Raw genomic sequence first — 25,556 nt, forward strand, 5'->3', positions numbered from 1 at the left:
TTTAACCAAGAATCTTATGCAGCTAAGCTTGGTTTTGGAATCTGTCTGATCACCATAATGACCTGAACTCCAAGTGCTAGTATGAAGCATACCCAAACTTGGCTAACAGTGTTGTGACAGACGAAGTTATATATGATTATATAAATCAAAATGCTGAACACCAACTACCCTTGTACAAGTTGCCCAGTATTTCTTTTTAGCTCTGCTGGGAATCAAACCTAGGACCTCACATATGTTAGGCAAGCTTTCTACCAAAGCTATTTATCTCTAGGTTTTTTGTTTTTGTTTTCTGTGTAGTCCTGGCTGTCCTGGAACTCACTCTATAGACCAGGCTGGCCTCGAACTCAAAAATCTACCTGCCTCTGCCTCCCAAGTACTGGGATCACAGGCATGTGCCACCACGCCCGGCTCCAAACCTTCTTTAAAACCAAAAATTCCTAAGTCTCTTTTTCACACTGCTGGTTTTTGTTGTTGTTGTTGTTATTTTTTGTTTTGGTAATCCCAGTACCCTGGAGACTGTCAAAAACAAAGCTGGAGAGCTCTCTCCAGGTAAGGGTGCTGGCTGCCAAACCTCCTGATGCCACAAGTTGGATCCCTGGGACCCAGACGTTTCCTTCTGGGTGGCGTATTCAGGTGCACACACTAAGTGAGTACATGTAAAACTAGCTGCTTGCCAGGAGGCCCTGGGTTTCATTCTCAGATCAGACACACAAGACACATACGATCCAAACAGCAGTAATTAATGAAAAGATGTGTTTGTGGCATCAATTTATTGCTTGTTTTGACATTGATATTTCCAAAGTTCATCTCAGATCCCCTAGTAATGCTCCTCGACAGAATGCTGATGAAATTGCTGCAATATTTTATAATAACTCCTCACTGGTTGATGTTTCCAAGATGTAAGCTGAGTACAGTTAATGATGGACACAGCATTGTAATTTCAAAAGGGAGGGAGAGAAACCCCATTCTGAGCCTATAAAACCTAGTACATGCTACTTTAAAAACATGCTAAGCCTCCCTTTATTAGATTCAGGACTCCCGAAATAATACTATTTGCTTAAAATGAGACATCTTAACTGTATGAGCTTTTTTACAGGTAGATTCCATCTACAGAAGCTTACGGTTGTTTTCACCAATGGAGTAATTTCACGTTTTTTTCCTAAGTACTTTTAAGTGGAAATAACAAAATTAAGAGAAACCAAACCAAACCAACAAAAAACTCATAATCCTGCACTAACAGAGGTGGAACACAAGCTGATTAGCAAGCCTTTAGCCGTGTTTTCATTCCAGAGGCTCAGGTGGGGGTGTGTCCCACGTAACAGCTTGAGTGACTATCTCATACACAGGCCAAGGTGTATGTGGCAGGCCTTGCCATCTGTCTAAAGTTAACAGGATGCCACCACATCTGGTGAGGAACATAGAACAGTGTATTATAAAAACAAAGGCCATCTGAGCATGGCTGTACAGATGTGGCCCCAGTGCTCCAGACGCTGAGACAGGAAGACTGAGTTCAAAGAGGAGCTTGGTCCAAGCAAGATGCTATTTCATTGCCAGAGCTGAAATAAAGGCCTTACAAAATGGTCTGATGTTTATTGAAACAGGCAGGACTATTTATTGGTGGGGGCACAATCTCAGCTCTCCCACACATGGATGGTTGAATCGTGTGTGTCCCACATCAACTATGCATGGGTGAGTAAGGGAATTCCCCTAATTAATTAAAAAAATTTTTCCTTAAACAAGTTATATTTGTATTAGACTGTTTCCCAAGAGAAAAAACAAAATAAAATGAAACAAAGACCAAACAAACAAAAACACAACACAAAAACAAATCCTCACATTTTGTCCATTTTAGGACTTAACAATTATCAGGAAGATCTACTTTTATTATTCTAACTGCAGTGCAGAGTTAGCCATCAAAGGCCACTTGGGAAAATGGTTTACCTCTTTTTGTATTCTAACAGAGGTGGGAAGCCATCTACTGTATAGCATCAATTCTTGAGGTACATTGGGAAGGAAATGGCCCAGTCTTTCCACCAATAACACATACCCTAATACATCTTATAAAACAAAAAGCACACATGATATAACACATCCCTTGAAACAGGGAAGGAAAGGTCATTCTGTGGGGCTATCTTTGGACTCTGAACCAGTTTGTTCCAGCTCATCTTCCATGATTCCTGGGATTGCTATGACAGGTAACATGCTTCCTGAGTCTGATGCTCGCATGGCTGCTTCATTTCCTGCCTCAGCAACCTCACCTCTGGCCTTGTCTTCCATGTTCCTGGTTTCAGATGCTGTTTCACAGGTCTGCTCTTCTAGTAGCTTTTCTGTGTGGGGGTCACCCCTGGCCTCCACTGTGTCCACTGGCCCTTCCAAGGCAGGGAGGACTTCCTTATGCTCTGCAGTCGCTTCTCCTTCCCCCTCAACAGCCCTCACCGCTGCTGTGATCACCTCTGCCAAGACTTCTGCAGCTACCTCCTCTGGTGTCTCCTCCTTCTCCTCTCCTACATTTTCATCTCCTTCTGTCTCAAGATCAGCAGCTTCACTGACAAAAGGATCCTCGCCCTGGACAAGGAGGAAACACAAGTCAGTGCCACAGCCAGGCAGAGGCCCAGCTTAGGAACAGAGTCTGCAAAGCAACACACTACACTGGTAGTCTGCAGCCTTCAAAGCTTCTGGCTTTAGCTTGGTAAATTTATTTAGAATTTCACATATTTGAGTATTCTACTTATGACATTTGCCCCTCCCTCTCCTTGCTCCAACATTTCCCATGTTCTCCATCATTCTCAAATACACAGCCTCTTACCTACTAAGTGTAACATATACTGGGGTGTTGGGGATTAAATCCAAGTGCCGCAGCACAAGTGACACCCACAGACCTTATCTGAACTGTTTTTAGCCTATTTTTATTATGGCTTTAGCTGGCCCCAAATTCAGTAATCATCTTGCATCTGGCTCCTAAATATGAGTATTACAGATGAGTGCTATTACACACTTTTAATTTCATTTATAGTTTTTTTTTATTTTTAAATATTTATTTATTTTATGTGTATGAATTCACTGTAGCTGTCCTCAGACACACCAGAAGAAAGCACTGGATCTCATTACAGATCCATGGCTATGAGCCATGATGTGGGTGCTGGGATTTGAACTCAGGACCTCTGGAAGAGTCGTCTCTGCAGCTCTGCTTCACTGCTTGTTATGCGACCGGGTACTGACAAGTTGCCATGCTAAGCTCATTTCCCCGGGCTGAACCGGTTCGCCATGGCTCCAGAGTAGCTGGGCCTGCAGGCAGGCGTCACTCCACGCAGCCTGCATGCTTTCTAATAAGCTAACACCAACATCTGCTCAGTACTTAACAGCCAAACAGCCATTTTTTGTTGTGGGGTGTGTGATGAATATGAGTAGCAAGATGTGGTGATCCACCAAACAACACCCCTACTCAAGGTCACAGCTAAGTACCAGGTCTCTAGAAATCCCCGACTGTTAACAGATCCAAACCTCATATATTCTGATCTCCTTTAATTTTTTTCAAAACTCAGAAATGCTTAACACTGCACCCTGTCTACATATATCATACAAACCTTCCATCCTCAAGGCTTCTCTGGTCTACTGGATTCCGAAATACAAACCTTGAGGTATTTTTCCAGCATCTTCACTATATGTTTGTTGTTCAAAACACTCTTAGCCACATGGAGACTTGTCTTCTTAAACTGTTCAGCAGCCAACTGCAAGGGCAACCAAAAAGAGGTTTTTTAAAATAGCCAAGAGAAACCAGAAATCTAGCCAGGGTGTGCGATAGTTGGTTTAACTGTCAACTTGACCCAACCCAACCCCCAGAAGTTTTGAGGCTGTCCTGTCCAGATCAGGCTAGCCTGACTCAGTGGAGTGGCAGCAGCGCCTGGACCGTGTAAGAGCGAGAAGCACTAAGCACTAAGCAGGCGTGCACGCATTCTCTCTGCTCTCGACTGTGGGCAGGAGGACAGCTGCCCCAGTTTCATCCTTCACTTATTTTCTCAAAATGACGTAGTATATAGCCTGAAGTCATTAGGTAGAGTAAACCCTTTCTCTACCAAATTGCTTTTGGTCAGGGTATTTTGTCATACACAGTAAAAAATAAAACTAGGACACTGCCAAGCTTTCATGACATGCAACTGCCATCTTTGAAAATCTCAAAATGCCAAATAGGAAAGAAGAGTAGCAGAGAGCCCTGGAAATAAAAGCAGCGCAACTGAGTGGGGGGCTGCGTCACAGGACACGACCAGGACTGACTCTAAGACCACGCCCCACAGGGCTGAACAGTGACCACCCGGGGCATGGCGGTGCTCGCCTTAGCTCTCTGGGCTCAAGGCCAGTCTGGAGTAGACAGCTTAGTGAGACTGTACCTCAGAACAAACAAAAACCACACACACACACACACACACACACACACACACACACACACACACACCAAAAAAGGAAGTTGTGTGGACTAAACAGAGGAAAGGAGTAAACCTTTTTAGTTTTGGGGGTTATACTGCTCTCATAGTAAATCCCAGCAGCATCAACCAAAACTTTACAGACTTTGCAAGCCCGGCAGTACAGCCTTTGAGCCCAGCCTCCCAGGGTGATTGAAGCAGCAGTTCATGAACTACGTGACAGCTTTGAGGTTATTTTTTCACAAAGAACACTAACACCTGGCTGGCAGACTGCTGTCTGCACATCTCTGAAAGTCCTAGAGGAACTGGAGAGATGGCTCTGTGGTTAAACACTTTTTGCTCTTGTGGGATCCAGGATTCATTCCTAGCATCCACACAGCAGCTCCTAATTAGTCTCTAGCTCAGTTAAAGGGGATCTGGAGCTTTTTCCGACATCCACAGGCACCAGACACTTACGTGGTACACAGGTACACAAACAGGCAAAACAATCATACACATTAAATGCAAAACAAGAACAAAACAAAACAAAAAAATAACCAAGTACTAAGAGATGAGATGTAGCCAGGTGATGATGCACACCTTTAATCCCAGCACTCAGGAAGCAGAGGCAGGTGAATCTCTAAGTTCCAGGACAACCAGGACCACACAGAGAAACCCTGTCCCAAAAAACCGAAAATAAATAAATACACAGAGATGGATTGACAGCCACTGGCAGTCTATCTTGAGATGTGCCAGCAATGTAGCCACACCCACTCTATCATCTGTGGGATATGCTTCTGCGTATCTACAACAGTTGCACCACACAGTGCAGATCAACTGCTCTGTTCTACAGAGCCATCCTAACTGCAGGGAACTGACTTCACGGCCCTTTCAGATAACTAAGTACAAGGACACTAAAGTGTCCTATAAAATGGACTGGTGTTTGCAATAGCGCATAAGCATACCTTCCCTACATTTTAGATGACTTACAAGCCTAACAAAATTAGGTGTGTAAGCAGCTATAAGGTAGTATTTGGGGAACATTAGAAAGAATTGCAGTGCATTCAGTACAGTTGCAATTCTTACACCAAAAGTTTTCAATCTCTAGTTGGTTCAATTTATGATCGTAGGATCACAGATAAAGGCCAATTATATCTAAGATCAGACTATTTACGAAACAAACAGCTCCTACAAACCTAGCAACAAAACCTTGTTAATCCCCAGTTAAATCTTTAGCCTCAGCCTCATCATCAATGGAAGACAAAAATCAATACTAAAACCCAGGTCAGTTCTCTAGGCCACTCACTTAGTTCTGAATAGTCCTGGTCTCTCACCTTACTGAGAACTTATAGTTTCAATTCAGAATTTCAGCTATTACATATACAGCCAATCTACACACCGACTTTCTGTCTGTGTTTTTCTTTTCTTTTGAGAGAGAGGCAGGCTGGGTGTCGAGGCATACACCTTTAGTACTTGGGAGGCTGGGTGTCGAGGCGTACACCTTTAGTACTTGGGAGGCAGAAGGAGAGGCTGGCTACCTAGGGCTGCATACTGAGAACCTGTCTTGGCTGAGACCAAGGAGAGAGAGAAAAGAGAAGATGAAAGCCTGCCTCTCAACTCAGCCTCCAGGTAGGTGGGAATCTGAGGCACAGACTGACACAGCACACAAGGGTCTGCCCTCACCCCCGGGGCCAGCCTGCACGAGAAAGCGACTTACCCTTCGATTATGGTTATGGTCCACAGAGTGCAGATGCCGCTGGAGGAGCTGGTGCTGTGCAGGAATCAGCATGTCACAGGCCAGGCAATGTGCGGCTTCAATCTTTTTGAAGAAATGCTCCTGGCCGATTCCTGGAATGGGAACCCAAACACATGTCTGTCCTCTCCAGCGAGGTCCTTATCACCTCCCTGTTCTACCCCCAAGATATCTCTAGGACAGCCATGAGAAGGTGGAGACCGGCTCCACTGTGAGGACCGTTTGGATCACACCCCATCCTTCCAGCTGTCTACACCAGGAGAGAACCATTAGGCTGTCCCCGCCGGGCAGTGCACACCGCTGAGCTCGCCTCTGCTGCACGCAGGGCCTTCTTTCCACAAGAGACTTTTCACAGCACTTGGCTTCACATTTTTGGTGGCCCTTAGCTAGCTAGCACTGCACTGTTGCTCTTGTTTACTTTTTTGAGACAGGGTCTCACTCTATAGCCCTTGGTATCCTGGGACTTGCTCTTTAGAAGATGTTGTCCGAGACTCACCTGCCTCTCCCTCCCAAGTGCTAGGATTAAAGGTGTGGGCTACCGCTATTTGGCTGTTTAATTAAAATAAAAAGAGAGAGAGAAAAGAAAAAAGGGGGGGGAAGATGTGATTTATTTTCTATGTATAGTTTGCTTGCACATATGTCTGCTCAGCACATGTGCCTGGTGCCCAAGGAGGCCAGAAGGGGCACGGCATCCCCTAAAACTGGGGTTACAGACATCTGTGAGTTGCTATGTTGGTGCTGGGAATCAAATCTCCTGTAGGAGACCAGGCAGTGCTCTTAAGTGCTGAGGCACTTCTTTAATCCCCAGGCTGCTTTTTTATGGTGTGGTTATTAAAACAAAGTCTGACGTCATACATGCTAACTAAGTACTGTAACATAAAGAACCTTTGTGGTCTTTTTTTTGGGGGGTGGGGGTGGGACGGCAGGTTGGGGGAGAAGATAAAGGTCTTTCCAATTTCAGTATATGTGCTGCGGAAGCGAGCACCTGACTTCTTTTTCAATCTATTTACTTTATGTGTGTTGATATTTGTCCATATTCATGTCTATATGGACAGAAGCCAAAAGAGGGCACTGGATTCCCTGGGACTGGAGTCGCAGGTGACTGAGCTGCCGTGTGTGGTAATAACAGTCAAGGCCAAGTCCTCCGGAAGCAGCCAGCCTGCATGAGCCATGTGCTGTGCGGGGACACTGGGATCACAACCTACCTTTGAATGGATCTGGTTTGGGTTTAGGGCTCTCCTTCTCCAACAACTCCTGACGCCGTTTCTCAATTTTCTTGTTCCTATTTATGATGTACTCCTAGAAGGATTGAGGGATACCACCAAATTAAATAACATCATACTACTCTGGGCATTACTCAACTGCAGAGTGTGACAAGGTGACACTGTGGCAGCTCCATGGGCAAATCCTGCTGAGGTCAGGGATATTATCATTCCGTGTGACACAGGAACACGCACAGTAGTTTCAACTCAGGAAAAGAAATTGCATCATGTTTAGGTCTGTATTTTTGGTTTTTCGAGACAAGGTTTCTCTGTGTAGCCCTGGCTGTTCTGGAACTCACTCTGTAGACCAGGCTGGCCTTGAACTCAGAAATCCGCCTGCCTGGGATTACAGGCGTGCGCCACCACCGCCCGGCCCTGTCATTCCTCTTAACCCCCTAAAAGGTCCTTATGCTCAGGGCTATCTACAAACACAGTAGTATACTTTACCTGGAGAAATTCTACTGTCTTGTCGGGCAGTTTGGTACTTATAAATCGCAAGGTTTCTTTGTGAAATTTACTTTGCAGATGCTTTTGAATTTCTTCATCTTCAAAGCTACGGAACTTGCATACAGAACAGGCAAACTGAATCCTAGAGCACACACAGAAAGAAGCGGTAATGCAGAGACCAGCAGCTCATCTTTGGGTAGAGAAATGCAAAAGAAACAGGATTCGTCTTGTCCTTTAAAGAGCCAAGGAGAGCATCTTCCAGTTTCAGTCTCTCAGATGTTGAACCACTAAGCCCAGCCAGGAAATAGCATCAGATGGTAGAAGCATCTGAGCCTTAAGAGCAGGGGATATAGTCAGGAAAACTTGCTCAGCAACTGACATCAAGCTTAAAGACCTGCACCGACCTGCAGGTGGAAAAAGAGAATGAATTCCTTCAAACTGTTCTGACCTTCCTTAGCATGCCGTGGCACTGCATCCATTCACGTCAACACATGCCACACCTCGTGATAAATGAAAATTTTAAGTCATTTGGTCTTGGTCTTGGTTGATGGCTCCATAGGTAAGAGGACTTGTTATGTAGGACAATGACAAAAAGCAAGAGATTCTCATATAGCCAGTAGCTGCTTAATCATGAGGGGCAATCCCATGACAGGAGTCAGAGAGACTCCCTGCCTGGCATTTTAGCATTCTTGTTTGATACAAGAATCAAACAAGTCAGTTTGTTTTTGGAGACAGGGTTTCTCTGTGTAGCCCTGGATATCCTGGAACTCACCCTGTAGACCAGGCTGGCCTTGAACTCAGAAATCCACCTGCCTCTGCCTCCCAAGTGCTGGGATTACAGGCGTACACCACCACGCCCAGCTAGTCAGTTTGAATAGAATCACCTACACATGTATTCTCACTCTGTTGAATCCCAGAGATTGTCTAGATCTGGACAGGGAATCAAGACATCCTCCTACCAGCTCTACTGAATGAAGATCACTTTCTGGGAGGTTGAATGTCAAGTCAGCAGACAGTATTAGCCATCCCTTGGGCCTCCTGAGGAGCCAAGAGAGCTCTCACAGTTCTGACATCCTGCCTGGCTCTAATTCCAAAGGTGAGGAAAGATGGTGAACTCAGAAGTGGATTCTCCAAGCAAAAACCAAGTTAACTAAACTACATTCATCTTCCACATACTTCTCTAAGTTCTATCTTCTATTAACCTGACTAAAATTTGACAGCTGGAGTTATAAAACCAAATTCCTGTGCATTACAGAGGGAGGCCAGGTGACTTGGAGAGCCTGACAGTGCCCACACCGACTGCTGTCAGTGGGGGATCCTGACTGGCCCCGCCTCACTCACTACCCCTCACCTGTCAGCCGCTCGGTCCCGCATCCTGTCTCGCCTCCTTTGTTTCTCCCGTCTCTTCTTCACATCCTCGTCCTCATCCTCCTTTTCTCCTGTAACAGAAAAGTCCCCTCGGGACACTGAGGAGCCTGCAGGAGGGTCAGCTCCAGGGCCAAGTTGGATGCTACATCTTGGCAGCCACACCTTGTGCCCAGCGCCCACTACTTTTGTGGCAGGGCTAGGAGGAGCTGTTAGAGGTTCCTGATGTACCAGGACCTTTGATGAGAACCCAGAGGAGTTGCCTCACTCCTCCCAAGGCCTGATGGGCAGAGGCCCATCCCACTCATGGCCACCTGCTCTGCTCTGTCCCAGGCTGCTTGTCCAGTACAGCACTTTGTTGGCGGCTCTTCTCCCACATCACTCAAGGAGCTGCAAATATCCCACAGAGGCAACAGCTGGCAAGCCTTGGGAATACAGCAAGCTGCACTGCCACCCTCCATCCCACCTCTAGGTGGGCTGTGGTGACTGTCCTGTTGGCTCACCTGATCTAGGGACTCAGCAGGTCTGACAGTCCTTGCTGGCCCGACCTCTAGCTTCTACTCACAAAACCAACAACCTTGGACTTTCCCAAGGCCAGGTGGGAAATAATCCTAGAAACAAAAATGGGAAGAGACCAACTGGTCCTCCCATCCACTCCCTGGGGCTGGCATAGGTCCCAGGAGAGCCCTGTGGCCAGCATCTCAGCATAAGACCACACCAGAGTCCCAGGCTCAGGGCCAGGGCTGGATGCTGAAAAAAGGTTGGATAAGCATCTGAACTGTAACCCCTACCCCTGATGCCAGTCCCGAGACTGTCCCACGAAGATGGCGACCGGCGTGCGCTGCTCAGAAGCCTCTCAAAAGGACGTGTGGGACTTTTGGCAAGAGGTCACTGCCTGAAACTATGACTGCTGTTTAATAGCAAAGTCATCCCGGTTGGGTAGCAGGACCTGTGCGCAACAAACATGTCACCTTTGCTTTAGCATTGACCCGGCTGCATGAACTGCTGAATGCTGGGGGTGAGCCCGCGCTGTGGACAAAACTTTAGTGTGGAGGATGGGGGACAGCTAAGGGTTAGCTAACCTGACAACCTTAAAGGAGCCAAAGGCCTTCTGATTATAAGGGATAAGGGCTAGCCTGTGACCCTGAGAGTAAGCAGCTAGGACAGGTCCACACAGCAGGGCGAGAGACAAGTGGCTGCAGGGTGGTCTGAGGCCTTGCTGCTCAGGCTGATTCTCGCCCTTGGGGTATAATCTTTGTTGGGCTCTTAGCTCTCCTGCCCTAGAACTAACAAGACCTGCTCAGTGATAAGTGCCTTTAGAGATGGGCCTGAGCACACCTTACAGGCTATCTTCCCACGACCTCAAGATCAACCATAGTAGGTATTTGCTCTCTGTCCACAGGTACTGAAGCTGCCAGTATTTCTTGCAGAGGCCAGGGTACAAACTGAGGCTCACAACTGAGAAAAAGAGGGGAAAAAAAAGAAAAAAGAAAAAGAAAACAAAACAACAACAAAACAACATCATCAAAAATACTCCTGGTGGGAATAAAGAAGATGGGCCAGAATATGGCAAGATGGGAATAGAAAAGGGGCCTCTTTCTCTTTAGATTTCTGAACCCCATTTCCTACCATGGGCATCACAGATACCCAGAGATGGGTTTCCTACGTCCTGCAACGTGTATCTTTTGAGGCAAGGAACTCCTTTCGAGCAAATCTTGCCCCAAACATTGCAACCAAGCTTTGGGGATAGACAGTTCCCACAGTGTGGGTCCACTGCACAGCTGCAGCCCCTCTGCCAGGAACCATGGCGTTCTCCGTAACAAGTCTGTTTTGCTCGGAAGCTGGCTGGGAGCTAGGCAATGAGTGCGGGTCAGATAAAGAAAGGCTACAAAAGATACTAGGCGACGCATACCTCTCTGCTTCCTGGAGTCACAGAATTCATCCTCCTGAAAAAGGGCAAACACACTGTCAGGCAGTGAGGTGGAAGCTCCAGAAGTCTATGCAGCCCAGGCCCTACCTGGTCTGTGGTGTTACCACAGACCCCGACTTGCTACGGTGCTGGGAAATAAGGAAGTGCCCAGACACCTCAGAGTTACAGAGAGGAGACCTCAAATGTCCTGTTCTAATTCATTGCTATTAGAAGACTATAAAGGTATTGTTTTTTTCTGCAGTGACCAACTTGGTTCTCTCCAAAGTTCTGTACCTCAGAGAAAGAGCTCATCGGCTGGCAGAGGAAACAACTCCAGTCTGGAGTATTCTAATTCTAGCACTGATTGGAAATAGGCTTCCCCAAATTTCTAAGTATGTGTTTAGTATTCTAACAAATCAGTATGACTATGGATCCTAGGATTATCTAGGCAGAGTCAATGCCTTGGGCAGGTCTAAGAGACCTGTAGATATTTCCAGCCTCCAGATCTGGAAATCAACTGAATGGGGAACAAGAACAATTCTTAGAAAAACTTCAGTTTGGTGGTGAGTGGGTGGAGCCCTTGGAGAACAGGGTTTAAGCCTGGGATTCTACCACCTGCTGCCCAAAAGAACAAAGCTATTCAAGATTCTGTCAGTCCACCCCAACCTGGCTCTCCACCTGACCATTGTAAGTACTGAGAGGAAGCTTTCTGACACCTTGTGCATTCCTCAGGAATGTGGTGTGGCCCAAGACTAGCCTTTGCTGGCACTCTGCAGAGCCGAGTCTCCCAGTTAAGAGGGCTGACGCTCAACTCGGCACTCTAAGGCAAGGGAAATGGTCTGGGGGCTTTAAGAAAGAGAAAGTGGGTGATACACGTCCCCGGGAGACCTGCTCTTCTCAGAAGGGGACAGGAGCAGGGATCTGGGGGAGAGGAGAGGAGGCTAGGGGACACTGAGAGGGAGATGAACTTCCTCTGGGATGTAATGTATGAGAAGATTAAAACAAGCAAGCACAAGAACAAAACGCTTGTTATAGGATGCACACAAAAGGGATGTGGCTGACTCAAGCCAAACAGCCATTCTCCCTCTGTGAGTGAAAAACAAAGACAGACTCTATGAGGTAGACTTACCCCCCTGAACTCTTCATCTCCTGACCGTAAGTCAGCGGCTCCATCATCTGCCAGATACAGGGATACAAGTGTCAGCCCCTAGGTAGGCGGTTCTAAGAGCATCTCCACATTCCCAAGCTCAGTGGCCAGACTGACGGTGGGGCTCAGCTAAGGCAGTGTTAGCTCAATAAACCATGTCAATCCCGCGCAGGCAGCTGAGTCACACCACACCCGCCTGGCTCCGCGCACCCAGCCGGAGCGTACCATTTTCAGACACGTCCCCTTCGCTGTCGGCACGGGCCAGTTTGGCATCGGGCTCCTCATACAATGGGAATGGCTTCCGCTTCCTGCCCATGTTGTCTGGTCCAAAGCGTTCAAACCCTCTCCTTCTGGGCTACAGACACAAACATATGTCATGTACTGCCAACCTGGGCCTGTAAGATGCCCCACAAATAAAGATCAGTACTTGTAAGGACAGGAAACAAAGGCAGGAAAAAACATTCGAAAAAGCAATAGAGAGTACAGGAGTTCAAAAGTCCGTGTCACGCTGAGGGGCCAGACACACAAAGCCACGTATGCGACTATTGCTGTGAACTATCTACAGCAGGTTCATCCAGGGAGAACAGAGGAGTGAGCTGAGGGAGGCATCTAAACCCAAGTGGTGTACACTTACTGAGGGTGGAACTGTGCGCTGGGAACTCAGAGCATCTTACAGTACACAAAGGCATAGAACTTTTCTTCCTAACAAAGTTGTTAGGCAAAAAAGGCAACAAGGCCTGACAGAACTTGGTGAACTTACCCAATCCCGTATCCGAGTCTGGGACCGGCCACATCCGTAAGGCATGGTGCTACCAAAACCGCCCACCCCCTGCATGCCCATCATGCTGTAGTCAGGGGCCATGGACTGGGAGAAGAGGGAAGGAGGTGGTGGTCTGCTGGTGGAGGGCCCACCCAGACCACGTCCACCCATATAGTTCAGCTCATTCCAGGGAGTGGATAAGGGCTCCGAGGCTGCGGGTGGCATGAAGGGGTCACTACGTAGGAAGGTGCTGGAGTTGTTCCGGTCCTGGAAGCGGCCCTGGCCCCGGCCCCTCAAGAAACCATCGAGGGAGCCCCGCTCTGGGGCTGGGTCCCGACAGTCGTTGAATGTCCCACCAAAGCTACCATTGCGGTCAGTCCCCAAGTCAAAGTCATAATCGTAAGTGTAGCCAGGGCGGTAGGGATTGTGCTCAGGTACACAGGGCCTGGAGTCGTAGGACTCGTATGGCTGGAAGCGGAAGGAGCTGCAAAGGAAGAACACAAGCCATGAGGAACAGCCTGAGACATCCAGGCTACCCACTCACCTGCCCTCAGGCTAACTGTACAGTAAGGTGACCGACCCCTTACATTCAGAACAAGAAACCCATCCACTCAGTATCTACTCAAATGCCCAGAAGGCAAACTAGCCTAAGAACACTCATTCAAACACTGCTCAGAAAGAAAGAGCCTGAAGCCCTTGCCAGAGAAAGGATCTTCAGTTAACTTAATTGGCCAGCAGTTTAGGAACCCTTCAGTGAAGCCCTCCCCACGGGGCCCAACCCCTGCATACACAGGGACAGGCAGGAGGCTTTCTGAAAGAGTTGTTACCCACTCCCACGCTTCCAGAAAGGGATCCCACCGGGAAGGCCGAGGGCCATAATCACCTGTCTCGGTCCTGCATGCCCTCCCCACCGCTGCCGAGCCCACCCCTGCCTCCTTCCTTGGACAACATGTCCAAACGTTGATTGATCTTGGCAATGAGCGAGTCAGAGTTGTCGGTACATGGCTCTGGGGCAAAGGAGGCCACATGCACGGCAGAGCTCCCAGCTGCCAGACCACTGTCATTGGTCTTGGCGGCCTCCCACGAGGCTGGGCCATAACTATAGGGTGTTCCTGCAGGGACACTGGTGTTCTGGGTGTTGTAGTAGGTGTAGTTTTCATAACCTATCAGAAGAAAGAGGAAACATGTCAGGCCTCAGCACATGAGGCCAGCCAGCCACGATATTCTTGTCTGTGGGAGCACTCTGCCCACCAAGAAGGAAAAAGTTATGGAACCAACATCACCCCCAATACATATGTAGCCACGACCAGAGACAGGCGGCCACAGGTTGTAGCAGGTTTTAAGAGACAGAAGGATGTGTCTCCTAATAAAAGCCAGAGGTGGCTAAGAACCTTAGAATAGCAATTCCAAGTACTAACAAAGACATTTGAAAGCTGTTCCCGCACTGTTTCTGAAATCTCTCTCAAACAAGTTTAAACTCGCCTTCAGGTCAGCCTAGCTCTGGCACCTCACGGCCCAGGGTCCAGCAGCCTTTGCTGTCTGTGCTATCAAGAGAGCTGTGTGCACAGCCGGGATGCGGGAATGGGGACCTGTACCCCGGCCCCTCTGGATGGCTTAAAGACTCACTTGCCCACCTCGAGATCCCTTTCAGAAGGTCTTACCTTGCCAGCTGGTCATACCACCTCCATATGTACCTTAGGAAAGACAAAAACACGTAAGCACTTTAATGCCAGAGCTCCCTAAGGCCAGCTGCCATCCTGCCGCAGCAGCAGGCAGGGGTGACTGTGGTGGCAGTGGTCCTTAGCACGCTCATGCTTTACAGAATGGGCACAAGGGCCACTGACATGGCAAGCCTGACTTCTCCCATGAAAGCTAGGAAAAGAAAGGAGCGCAGCAATCCCGAAGCCTGCGACCTACACTGCAGCATCGACTGAGAGCACAGTCTGGCCTGGGCCACAGAAAGAGCCCCCTGCAGAAACAAGTTCAGTTCTCACCAGGAGCCCAAGCCTAGTTATTCCCAATCATAACTAAGGCATCAGGGGCACACAGGGATACACAAAAAGGTGGCTCGCCTGCAGTGGGGCTGGGGATTTGGCCTGGGGCTGGAAAACAAGGGAAGCATTTGCCTCTGAAACTGAGCTGAGTGGGGCGGGTCCTAGACTCAGGAAGTGAGGGAGGCCAAGAACCAAGGGCACACCTAGCCTGCTGTGTCACCGTGCATTTCCTGACTTAACCATCTACGGTCACAAGAAAATACCTCAAAACAAACAAAACTGTTCCATAATATGCTACATATATCAGGAATGCACAGTCTGCGCACACAGACTAACAGGGGTCGATGGGCGCAACGAGGCCCATCCTGGGGCCCCTTGCGTGTTAAATATACAATCTACTGAGGTCCTTTCAGATCTTAAAAGAAACTGGTGGCATGGTAGTAGAGTGATACCAGGAGTAGCCTATGACCAATCAGCCTCTGCTTCCTTATAGTACTCAATAAACTATTTTTCCTAAAAAAAAAAAAAAAAAAAAAAAAGAGGAAAGAAAGGCAAAGCCGGGCGGCTGCGGTGGCGCACGCCTTTAATCCCACCACTTGGGAGGCAGAGGCAGGCAGATTTCTGAGTTCGAGGCCAGCCTGGTCTACAGAGTGAGTTCCAGGACAGCCAGGGCTATATAGAGAAACCCTGTCTCGAAAACAAACAAAACAAAGCAAAGCAAACAAACAAACAAACACCAAAACCTGAAGAAAGAAAGGCAAAATGTACCCTGGTGAAGGCAGATGCTGGGCTCTACTACAAAGGGGCACACAGTGAAGAAAACCCACAATTCGATCCATGAGGCAGGAACCGCTTACCCTGGGTGTTCGCAGGTCCAGCACTCCATGCCCCATAGCCTGTGAAAAGATCATGTGTCAAGATCCTATCCTACCATCAAGAAAATGAGGGTTCTGATGATATTCCAAAAGTCTAAAGGGATTCCTCTTTTCAGACATGTCAACTTACAGTGAGGGGAATAGAGGGGAATATAAATGTAATCTAGTACACCTCCATCCTTCAAGAACTGCTCCCACCCCCCAAACGCACACAATCACATATTATCTGGCTGAGCTGACATCAAAGCAAAAAAAAAAAGGGGGGGGGGGAAGGGAACCAAGTTTGGAGGATATTAGACACAGCATTAGGTCACAGTGCCCACTCTACTGGTCCAGCCGCCAAGTGGGCAAACTGCCAGATAGGCCTTAAAACCGGGAAATAAAGGGGGGGGGGGCACGCCTTTAATTCCAGCACTTGGGAGGCAGAGACAGGCGGATTTCTGAGTTCGAGGCCAGCCTGGTCTACAGAGTGAATCCAGGACAGCCAGGACTACACAGAGAAACCCTGTCTCAAACAAAACAAAACAAAAAAGCCAGGAAATAAGCTGGGAATTTGTCGACATAAGAGTTTGCTGCCATGTAACTAAACACTCAATGCCCTAGGCTTTCAAGCCTCCATTTCTTCATTTGTGTTCCTGAAGCCAGCACGTAGCCTAATACAGTGGCACAGTCCCAGGCTGTCAAATGAGTTCACTTTGACAGCTTGAGTGTTAATCCCCCTTTCCAGAATACCCCAACCCCCTCCCACTCCCCCGCTATAACATAGTCCCTTAAATGTGTTGACAGGCACTCAGCAAGTACCACCATGCCTAACTGTTTCTTAGAAACCAGGGAGATTGCAAGGCTGCATCTGTCAAGTTATTGGCAGGTAGAAAGTAGGGGTCAACATGAAGTTTTCTAACCCAAGGAAGTATGAAGCAGGGTTTGGACAGGTATCTTCTGGTGGAAAGGCTAGGAATGGAAGACAGAGATCTAGGATCCCAGAGGCAAAGAGCGCTAGGCCGTCCCTGAAGATACCCAAGCACATGTGTTCACTACACCTCAGGCCTCTCTGGCAAGTCCAGTTCTAGGGATCTCGTTTCTTTGCTGCCTCTCAAGGTCCCTTCCTTAGCGGCCAGAAGCCACTAGCCATTTCCCTGTGCCCAGTTCCAACCCCATTCATTCCACAAGCTCCAACCATCTCCTGTAGGTACGTTTCCGTACAGAGCCAGGGCCTCCAGGAAATTAAAAGCAGATAGCTCGAGAGGGAAAGGCAACGTTCCCGCTTCCGCAGACCCCTTGGTCCCTCCAGGCCACCGTGACGTTACAGTCAAGAATCCCAGTCCCTCGGGCAGCACACCTCCCATGGGCGCCACTCGCCGCGTACACTGCAGAGACCCAGCCAGGTTATCCCGAGGAGCTGCAGCGGGTGCTGCCGCAGTGCACAGCTGGGCTGATCGGGAAAGCGAGCGCAGCGGCGGACACGAGCTCTCAAGGACGACCTGCCGAGGATGAGCTCCGAGACTCTCTCCTCGCTACAACCGCCCCCGCCTTCCCCCAGCGCTCGCTTTGGCCCCGCCCCCGGAGCCGCCATTTTGTGGCGTCTTCCGAAGAGAAGGCGGGACTGAGACCGCCCGGGCCGTCGGGTCCCGGCGGCGAAGAGAGCCGCTTGGCTTGCACGGTGAAAGCGGCCCAAGGCGCATGGTGAAACGCGCCACGGCGTCGGCCTTCGCGCCGCATCCGCATCCCCCGCCCCGAGTCCTACCGGCCAATCCACACGCGGCGCCTCGGGAACGATTACGCAGAGGCCCAATAAAGGAAGCGCGAGCGTCCCGGCCGACTCTACACAGAACCGGGTTGCGGCAAGTGCGTTCCGGTTGCAGGCTGAGCCTGAATACCACTTGCGGCAGGCTCTCCCGTGGTGCAGAATAGTCCATACTAACCTCCGTAGCCTTGCTCCATGTCTTCGACGCGACCCGCCAGCAGACTCTTTTTCTTAGGTTCCCTCAGAACGCATGCGTTCAACGTGCCGCCTGCTACTGGAAGACGAAGAGCGTACGTCTCTCCTCCTGGGCGCTACCATTGGTTGCTCAAGACGGCCCGCCCCCGCCGACCGCCTAGCCTTCCGGGTTGCAAATCTCCTGCATCTCGGGAGCTGTGACTCAAGGGTAAGCTAGTGCGCAAGAGCGTTCAGGTTCGCGCACGCGTGAGCGGTTCTAGCGCGTTTACCCGCGCGCAGGCGCACTCAGTGTCTGGCCGCTTCAAGGGGCCCGCCCTCACCATTCACAACACAAACGACGACCTCGACTGGGAAAGCACTTTATTAGGCTGGACTTCCAGCCTCGGCCACGCGGGTCCTGCCCGGTAAGGGTTATAGACCCCCACCGCCCTCCTCGTCGTCTTCCACATCGAGGCCCGGGATGCCGCGGATCTGGCACTGCAGCGCCCCGCCCAGCAAGGGTACTGGGCTCTCCTCCTCTTCTGGTGGTGGCGGAGGTGGTGGGGTTGATGTCCCTGGGGCGGGCTCCAGGGGAACCGGGGGCTGTGCCGGCACGCCCTCTGTGAGCCCAGTCGCTTCGCTTGGTGCCCCTTCATCCAGAGCACCAGCCTCCACCTCATCTTGTTCCTTCTCCTCCTCCGGGTTGTCAGTGAAAGGATTCTCGCCCTGTAGAGAATGATAGAGACCTTAATGGGGGGAAGGAATCACTGGGACAGTATGGGGACCAGGCTCACACAGAAGTCTAGGGCAGCGTTTTCACCTTTGCCTCACCTTCAGATATCGCTCCAGCTTCTTGCTAATGAGCTTGTTGTTGAGAATACTGCGGGCCACCATAAGAGAGGACTTCTTGGACTGCTCCATCATGAGCTATGGGCAGGGCAAACAGGGCTGGTGAGGCTGCTCTAGGAATCCAACAAACCCAGCTGAGGTTCAGATTCACCAATAACTAGACCTAGCGTCTGTAAGTGCACCTGGGGCATCATTTGTCCAGTCACTCTGGACAAGCATGCAAGGAACTAGGATGTGATCTGATCATCCACACCATATTTGCTGTTTGAAACCTGATTTGCTTACACAGAAACTACAGTAAGCTCTGGACTTAGCGGCACAGGCCGTGTAACTCCAGGGCATTCAAGTGGAGAGCTGTCCTGGACTACAGAGTATAAAGGCGACCCGGGCAACTTTGATTATGAAAATAAAACATGGCTGGGCACTAAAGAGATGGCTAAGCTATATTTCAAAGACTCAGGCTCAATTTCTGCCACCCACAAGGTGGCTGACAACAGTTTCTAATTTAGTTCCAGGGAATATGGGGCCCTCTTCTGGTTACCAGTTACCAGACAGTGCATAGTAAGCATACATCCAGACAAAACATACAAAAAAAAGCGGTGGGGGGGGGGCAGCTGCAGATAATAGTTTGATGATAGAGTGCTTTCTTAATATTCTTAAAACCGTAGGTTATGGGGCTGGAGAGATGGCTCAGTGGTTAAGAGCACTGACTGCTTGCTTTTCCAAAGGTCTTGAGTTCAAATCCCAGCAACCACGTGTAGTGGCTCACAACCATCCGTAATGAGATCTGACGCCCTCTTCTAGTGTGTCTGAAGACAGCTACAGTGTACTTACATATAATAATAAATCTTAAAAACCACCACCACCACCAACAACAACAACAAAAAAACCCCATAGGTTCAAATCCCCAGATACACTCACACACCAGGGCTGGGCTTAGTGGCCTATGCCTTTAAACCCAGCACTTGGGATGCTGAGGCAGGAGGGTAGATCTTCCTTAGTTCGAGGCCAGCCTGGTCTATAGAGCAAGCTCCAGGATAGCCAGGACAAAGAAAACCTTTGTGGCACCCACTTCCAAAAAAACCCAGCGTCAACAACAAAAAAGTAAAATGTAAAAACAATAAAGGTCTGGGAAGATGACTCAGTGGGTGAAAGCACTTATTACCAAGCTTGACCAATTGAACCCAAGGTCACGTGCAATAAAGCAGAGAACCAACTCCTGCAAGTTGTCCTTTGACTTCTACACACATACAACCCTCCACTCCAGATACACAGACACACACACACACACACACAGAGGCACCTAGGAGCAAACTGCCTTAGCACACAAGGAGATTATTTAAACCCAATAAGGAAGGTTTAAAAGAGCCCTAGCAATGCAGACCTGTAAGCTCAACACTAAGAAGAAAAGAGGACCACTGCAAAGTCAAGGCCACTCTGACTTACAGAGTGAATCCCAGGACAGCTTGGACTACATAAGACTGCCAAAACAAAACAAGAATATAGATGAAACTATATTTAAATGTTGTACATCCTTTTAACTCACAGGATTTGGACATTAAGAAATAATGGTAAGGTTGAAAAGAGACACTTCGCTGGGCGGTGGTGGCGCACGCCTTTAAACCCAGCACTTGGGAGGCAGAGGCAGGCGGATTTCTGAGTTCGAGGCCAGCCTGGTCTACAGTGAGTTCCAGGACAGCCAGTGCTACACAGAGAAACCCTGTCTCAAAAAAAAAAAAAAAAAACAAAACAAAACAAAAAAAAACCAAAAAAACCCAAAAAAACAAAACAACAACAACAACAACAAAAAACAAAAAACAACCCCCCCCCCCCAAAAAAAAAAATCGAAAAGAGACACTTCTCTACTGGTGGAGCAACTGGTTATAGACTAGAAAAGCTGCTTGATAGAATACACCAGAAATACAAATTTGCCTCAGTCATTCCTATCCCAAAGTTTAATAACTAGAAATAAACCGGCTCCTCCTATCAGGGCCTTCTGGCAGAGTATAAAAAGGCATGCTATGCAGTTTGAAGCATGTGTCTTTTGTTTTGGTAGCAGAGGCGATTCTGGGACTTGTTTGGTTCTTTTGGAATACTTTTTTGTTTGCGATAGTTTGTAGGTCAGGCTGGCCTGACCTCACTATGTAGTCCATGCTGGTCTCTCAAATTTGTGGCAGTTTTCCTGCCTCAGCCTTCTAGGTGTTGAGATTACAGGAACATTGTACTATGCCTGGTTTATAAACTTGCTCTGAAACTTGTGACCCTCTTGGTCTCCTGCTGCTGGAATTGTAGACCTATACTATCACATCTGAGTCATTCTGTCTGGAAGACTCAACACCCTGGGTCATTTCTTCACTCATATGAGTACAGACGTGATTATGAAACCAAAGAAAAAAATGAAGTTGGCTCTCTTTCCAGCACAAGTGGCTCACACACAGGCTGCCAGGCTTGGCATCAAGTACCTTTGCCCACTGAGCACCTCAGTAGACCTCACAGTTTTCTTTTTTATACATTTTATCTATTAATAGAGTAAGTATACTCAAGTAGCAGATTAAGGGAAAGAATTAGAATACTATTGCAGATCCTCAATAATTTTTACTGGCCAACACATTGTCCTTTTTTACCCCCTCTGTGTGTCCAGAAGTTGACTATAAACAGCTGTTTCCAGAATTTGGTCACAGTGACCAAACACGAGAAATACTTAAAAACAAAAACAAAAAAACCAATGTACAGGGCTGGAGAGATGACTCAGAAGTTAAGAGCACTGAAGAGAGCACTCTTTGGAAGAAGAGACCTTCTTCCAAAGGTCCTGAGTTCAATTCCCAGCTACCACATGGTGGCTCACAATCATTTATAATGAGATCTGATGCCCTCTTCTGGTCTGTCTGAAGACAGCTACAGTGTACTCATAAAGTAAATAAATCTTTAAAAAACAAAAAAAAAAGCTGGACGGTGGTGGCGACTGCCTGTAATCCCAGCACTCTGGGAGGCAGAGGCAGGCGGATTTCTGAGTTCAAGGTCAGCCTGGTCTACAGAGTGAGTTCCAGGATAGCCAAGAAACCCTGTCTCAAAAAAAAAAAAAAAAAAAAAAAAAAATTCCAAAAGAAAAGAAAAAAAATTCAAAAAACAAAAACCAGTGTACGTACTTTCGGTTGGTGCTTCTATTTCTAACCAAATGATAGCGCTTAATTATCCAGTGCGTCTTTGACCTTGATCCAATAGTGACTTACACTTACTGTGCCAGCATTAAAACAACCAACTGTATAGCACCCTGGCAGAAAATGGAGAACCTGACCTGGCCAGTTAGAATACATCTATAGTAATAGCTACTGCAGAAGCAGAGACAGAAAGATCAGGTGAACCTAAAGGCTCACGGTCAGGACAGGCAGAACAGACTCCTCTTACCTGCCTCTCCTCAGCACTGGTTGTTATATTTTTGAAGTGAGATAAAAAGAATGTTTGCTCTTCTGGTGCCACTGCCCAGCTGTCAGCAACCCCGAGTACTCTGATGTGCACACTGGAGATGACAGAACTGTAAGCCAAGCCCCTTGCCTTCTAGATTGCCTGGCCTGCTCAGGAAGTTTTCTTTGAACAGTCAAGATAAACAAATGATCTAATTTTCTTCCTGGTCTTCTAATTATTTTATATTTAAAATTCCTAGAATTTAATAAATGGTATGTAGCAAATGTATAAAATGTGCCAGTATTTTCCTTTTTTTTTTTTTTTTTTTTGTTATTTTGGTTTGGTTTTGGTTTTTAGAGACAGCGTTTCTCTGCATAGCACTGGTTGTTCTAGAAGAGCAGACTGGTCTCGGACTCAAGAGATCTGCTTCCTGCTACCTCCTGAGTATTGGGATTGAAGGGTTGTTCCATCATTGCCTAGCAATCCTTTTGTAAAGTAAATTCAAAATCAAGCCTAGGATGAAGATGTAACCTGGTGGAATAATGCCATAGCATGTGCTAGACCCTGGACCTGATCTCAGCACACACACCTCCACCCTCTTAAGAACTCCAGAGAACAAGTTTTCTTCTCAGTCATTTGGAGGCTTAATGTAAGCCATCATTAGGTTTTTATTCCACCTTTATTTATCCTTGACAAATTCTTCAGTATTAAACTATAAGGTACTTTCCCAGATCCCAATGGAGGTTAGTATAATACCAGATTGGCTTTCTGAAACCCAAACCTCCTTGCCTACCTACACTATCACCAAATTAAGCAAATGAGTGCTGAGACACACTGGATCTCGCCAGACTGTCTAGTTGCATCGTTTTTGTTTGTGTGTTTTAGGTTTTGGTTTTTTGAGACAAGGTTTCTCTGTACAGCTTTGGCTGTCCTTGAACTCAAAGATCAACCTGACTCTGCCTCCCAAGTGATGGGATTAAAGGCGTGGGACACCACCACCAGGCTTGGTTGCACTGTTTTCTCACTGGCCAATGTAAGCTTTTTCTTTTGTATTAAATTGTATTGGCTTTGCAGTAAGTTTTAATATCTGCTAAGCAAGTTCCTGAACTCACAACTGCACTTTGTACAATACTTTTGGCCATTGTCAGACATGTCATTTTTTTGTATATCTTAACTCCCATCTTCCTTACTACATTCACTTTGAGATCATTTTGTGATAATCATTCAGCTTCTCTAAGAATGTTACTACAGAGCTGGCAAGATGGCTTCAGTGGGTAAAGGTACTCACTACCTGCCAAATCTAGGGACCTGAGTTCTAGCTCTGGAACCCATATAATGGAGGGAAAAAACCTAACTCCCAAGAAAGTTGTCCTCAGACTTCCACATGTATGGAACAAGTGTGCATGCATGCCAACATATATAAATGAACAAAAGAATAAGTATAATTTTGAAAAAGATTGTTACTTTCCCTCCCAATATTTTATGCTAAGAATGTTGCTAGCTTCTTACTGAGTCATCCTTGCAGACCAGATATAAAATTTATAGTTTTCTGTGTTTAAATTACTACTGAATTGATATTTATTTTTTCTTTTCACACCTTCCTATCTTTAATAGTAATCTGATCTATACCTTCATCTTGGTATTATCTTTTTCTGATTTTTGGAATTAAAGTTTAAAAGGCTTCATAGGTAGGTGTAGTAGGCAGATGCCTGTAATCCCAGCAGCTGGAAAGTAGATGCAGGGGCACTGAAACTTGAAGTCCAGCCTAGGCTACATAGTGAGATTCTATCTCAACCAAAACAAAAACAAACAAGCAGTGTCTGGGAGATGCCTCAGTCAGTAAAGTGCCTGCTATACAAGCATGAGAGCCTGAGTCCAGCCTTCAGGTACCATAGAAACATGTGGCTGTGGAGGGAAGTGTTTATAATCCCAGCACAGGGAAGGAGACAGGCTGGTCCCTGGGGTTTGTGGGCCATCTGACTTAGACTACATGGTGGGTTCCAGGCTAGTTAAGCAAAGGTCAAAAGGGGGAGGAAGGGAGGGAGGGAGGGAGGGAGGGAGGGAGGGAGGGAGGGAGGGAGGGAGGGCTCATAGTGACTGAGAAATGACATCCTATGGTTGTCTTCTAGCATGGAATATATGTGCAAACATCCATATCTATACAACCCTCCCTAACACCACACAGACACACACACACACACACACACACACACACACACAGAGAGAGAGAGAGAGAGAGAGAGAGAGAGAGAGAGAGAGAGAGAGAGAGAGAGAGAGAGAAAAACGAAGTCTAAATTTTACAGAGTGGACAGACTTCAAGCATGGCAGTCTGAGGGGTTCTGGGTTTCCATTCTCTAATGAGATTGATAAGACTTAAAATCAAAACCTACCATTTGAAGAACCCAGAAATGTTCCATACGACAAACAGTAGGTGAAGAACTGCTTAATACAGAAAAGATACTTTGACCTGGTGACAGCAGCAGTTGCATTTCTCTTCCTGCCCCTGCTACCTGTTGCTGAGGCTCAGTTCTAGATGCAGAGATAATAGTTTAGTTGTCGTACAAGAGGCCAGGCTTGCCATAGGGCACAGCATACTAAGAATAAGGGCGTCCACATATTCTTGTTTATAAAGGGCCCAGATGAGGGAGAGGGAGAGAGAGAGAGGCCAAGAGAATGAGATTCCATCCAGTTCACATCCACTCATCTCTTTCTGAAAGCTGAGGGGTGACACAAAGAGAAGTGCTTCTTTGTCTTCATCCTTCCTTGGCTCAAACTGTTTGCCTTGGGATGGCCCAACCTTAGAACAGTGAACTCTCAGTATCTCCCCCCCAAAATGGACTTCATACCCAAGAATGAGGGTCAAGATGAAGGGCTCTCTCAAACCAATGGAGAATGTGGAGAAAAAGCTGGAGGACTAGAGAATAATATAAATTGAACTAAAGGCTAGCTATATTGCCACCAACCAACCCAACCACCCAATCAACCAAACCAACCAACCAACCAGCCAACCCAACCATCCAATCAACCAAACCAACCAACCAACCAGCCAAACCAACCAAACCAAACAACCAAATAAACCAACCAACCACAGCCGAGAACAAGAAGCTAGCTATATTGCCACCAACCAACTGGATTAAAAGTAAATCTCAAACAATAATCTCAGAAACTATCCCTGTAAGAAGTTCCATCTGAGGTAAATGGGTGCTGCGGCTAAACTTAGGGTGTCAATACATGCTAGAGAAACATTCTACCATTAAGCCGCAGGCCAAGATTTAACCAAATCAGAGTGCAAGTTAAATTCCAGGACACTGCTAAGAACAAAAGAACAATGGGCAAGAAATTAATATAGTGCATTAGTTGATGTGGCTTAAAACCACTCCAGGTGATTCACGGTATCTCAGGGTAGCAGTAATATGCCAATGGGTTCCTCCCTCAAAAGGACAACATCCAACTCTCACTACAGGGATGAAAGAGACTT

General features: G+C 47.5%; 2 protein-coding genes across 8 annotated transcripts in view; both read right to left on the reverse strand.

Moving 5' to 3' along the window:
- Positions 1-753: 753 nt before the first annotated feature.
- Akap8 (A-kinase anchoring protein 8) lies at positions 754-17,950 on the reverse strand. Of its 5 annotated transcripts, XM_052165670.1 has the most exons (14): positions 17,832-17,950; positions 15,892-15,930; positions 14,702-14,734; positions 13,924-14,203; positions 13,041-13,524; positions 12,506-12,635; positions 12,263-12,309; positions 11,137-11,170; positions 9,211-9,298; positions 7,860-8,001; positions 7,356-7,449; positions 6,115-6,245; positions 3,633-3,728; positions 754-2,565 (listed from the first exon to the last, which is right to left on the reverse strand). In XM_052165670.1, the coding sequence occupies exons 1-14, from the start codon at positions 17,848-17,850 to the stop codon at positions 2,116-2,118; spliced, it is 2,067 nt and encodes a 688-aa protein (XP_052021630.1). In that variant the 5' UTR covers positions 17,851-17,950; the 3' UTR covers positions 754-2,115. The 5 variants fall into 5 exon arrangements, with proteins under 5 accessions (XP_052021630.1, XP_052021631.1, XP_052021632.1 ...); XM_052165671.1 differs by lacking the exon at positions 13,924-14,203 and having other exon boundaries at positions 17,832-17,943; XM_052165672.1 differs by lacking the exons at positions 13,924-14,203; positions 17,832-17,950 and adding an exon at positions 17,249-17,395.
- Positions 17,951-18,191: 241 nt separating this feature from the next.
- Akap8l (A-kinase anchoring protein 8 like) overlaps positions 18,192-25,556 on the reverse strand; it is a 33,711-nt gene continuing 26,346 nt past the window's right edge. For all 3 annotated transcript variants that reach the window (XM_052165677.1, XM_052165676.1, XM_052165675.1), the window contains 2 exons: positions 18,659-18,754; positions 18,192-18,553 (listed from right to left, as the gene is read on the reverse strand). In XM_052165677.1, the coding sequence (XP_052021637.1) occupies positions 18,260-18,553; positions 18,659-18,754 (390 nt within the window). In that variant the 3' untranslated portion in view covers positions 18,192-18,259. The remainder of the gene's footprint in view (positions 18,554-18,658; positions 18,755-25,556) is intronic.

This window comes from Apodemus sylvaticus, chromosome 20 (genome assembly GCF_947179515.1).
Source record: "Apodemus sylvaticus chromosome 20, mApoSyl1.1, whole genome shotgun sequence".
NCBI classification, from domain to species: domain Eukaryota; kingdom Metazoa; phylum Chordata; class Mammalia; order Rodentia; family Muridae; genus Apodemus; species Apodemus sylvaticus.

Excerpts from the sequence above, each read along its gene's own strand:
- Akap8 (XM_052165670.1), bottom strand. Across the intron at positions 14,735-15,891 it reads TGGACCTGCGAACACCCAGG|GTACATATGGAGGTGGTATG; the intron begins GTAAGCGGTTCC and ends GTCTTTCCTAAG. Across the intron at positions 12,636-13,040 it reads AGACTCGGATACGGGATTGG|CCCAGAAGGAGAGGGTTTGA; the intron begins GTAAGTTCACCA and ends TTGTGTCTGTAG.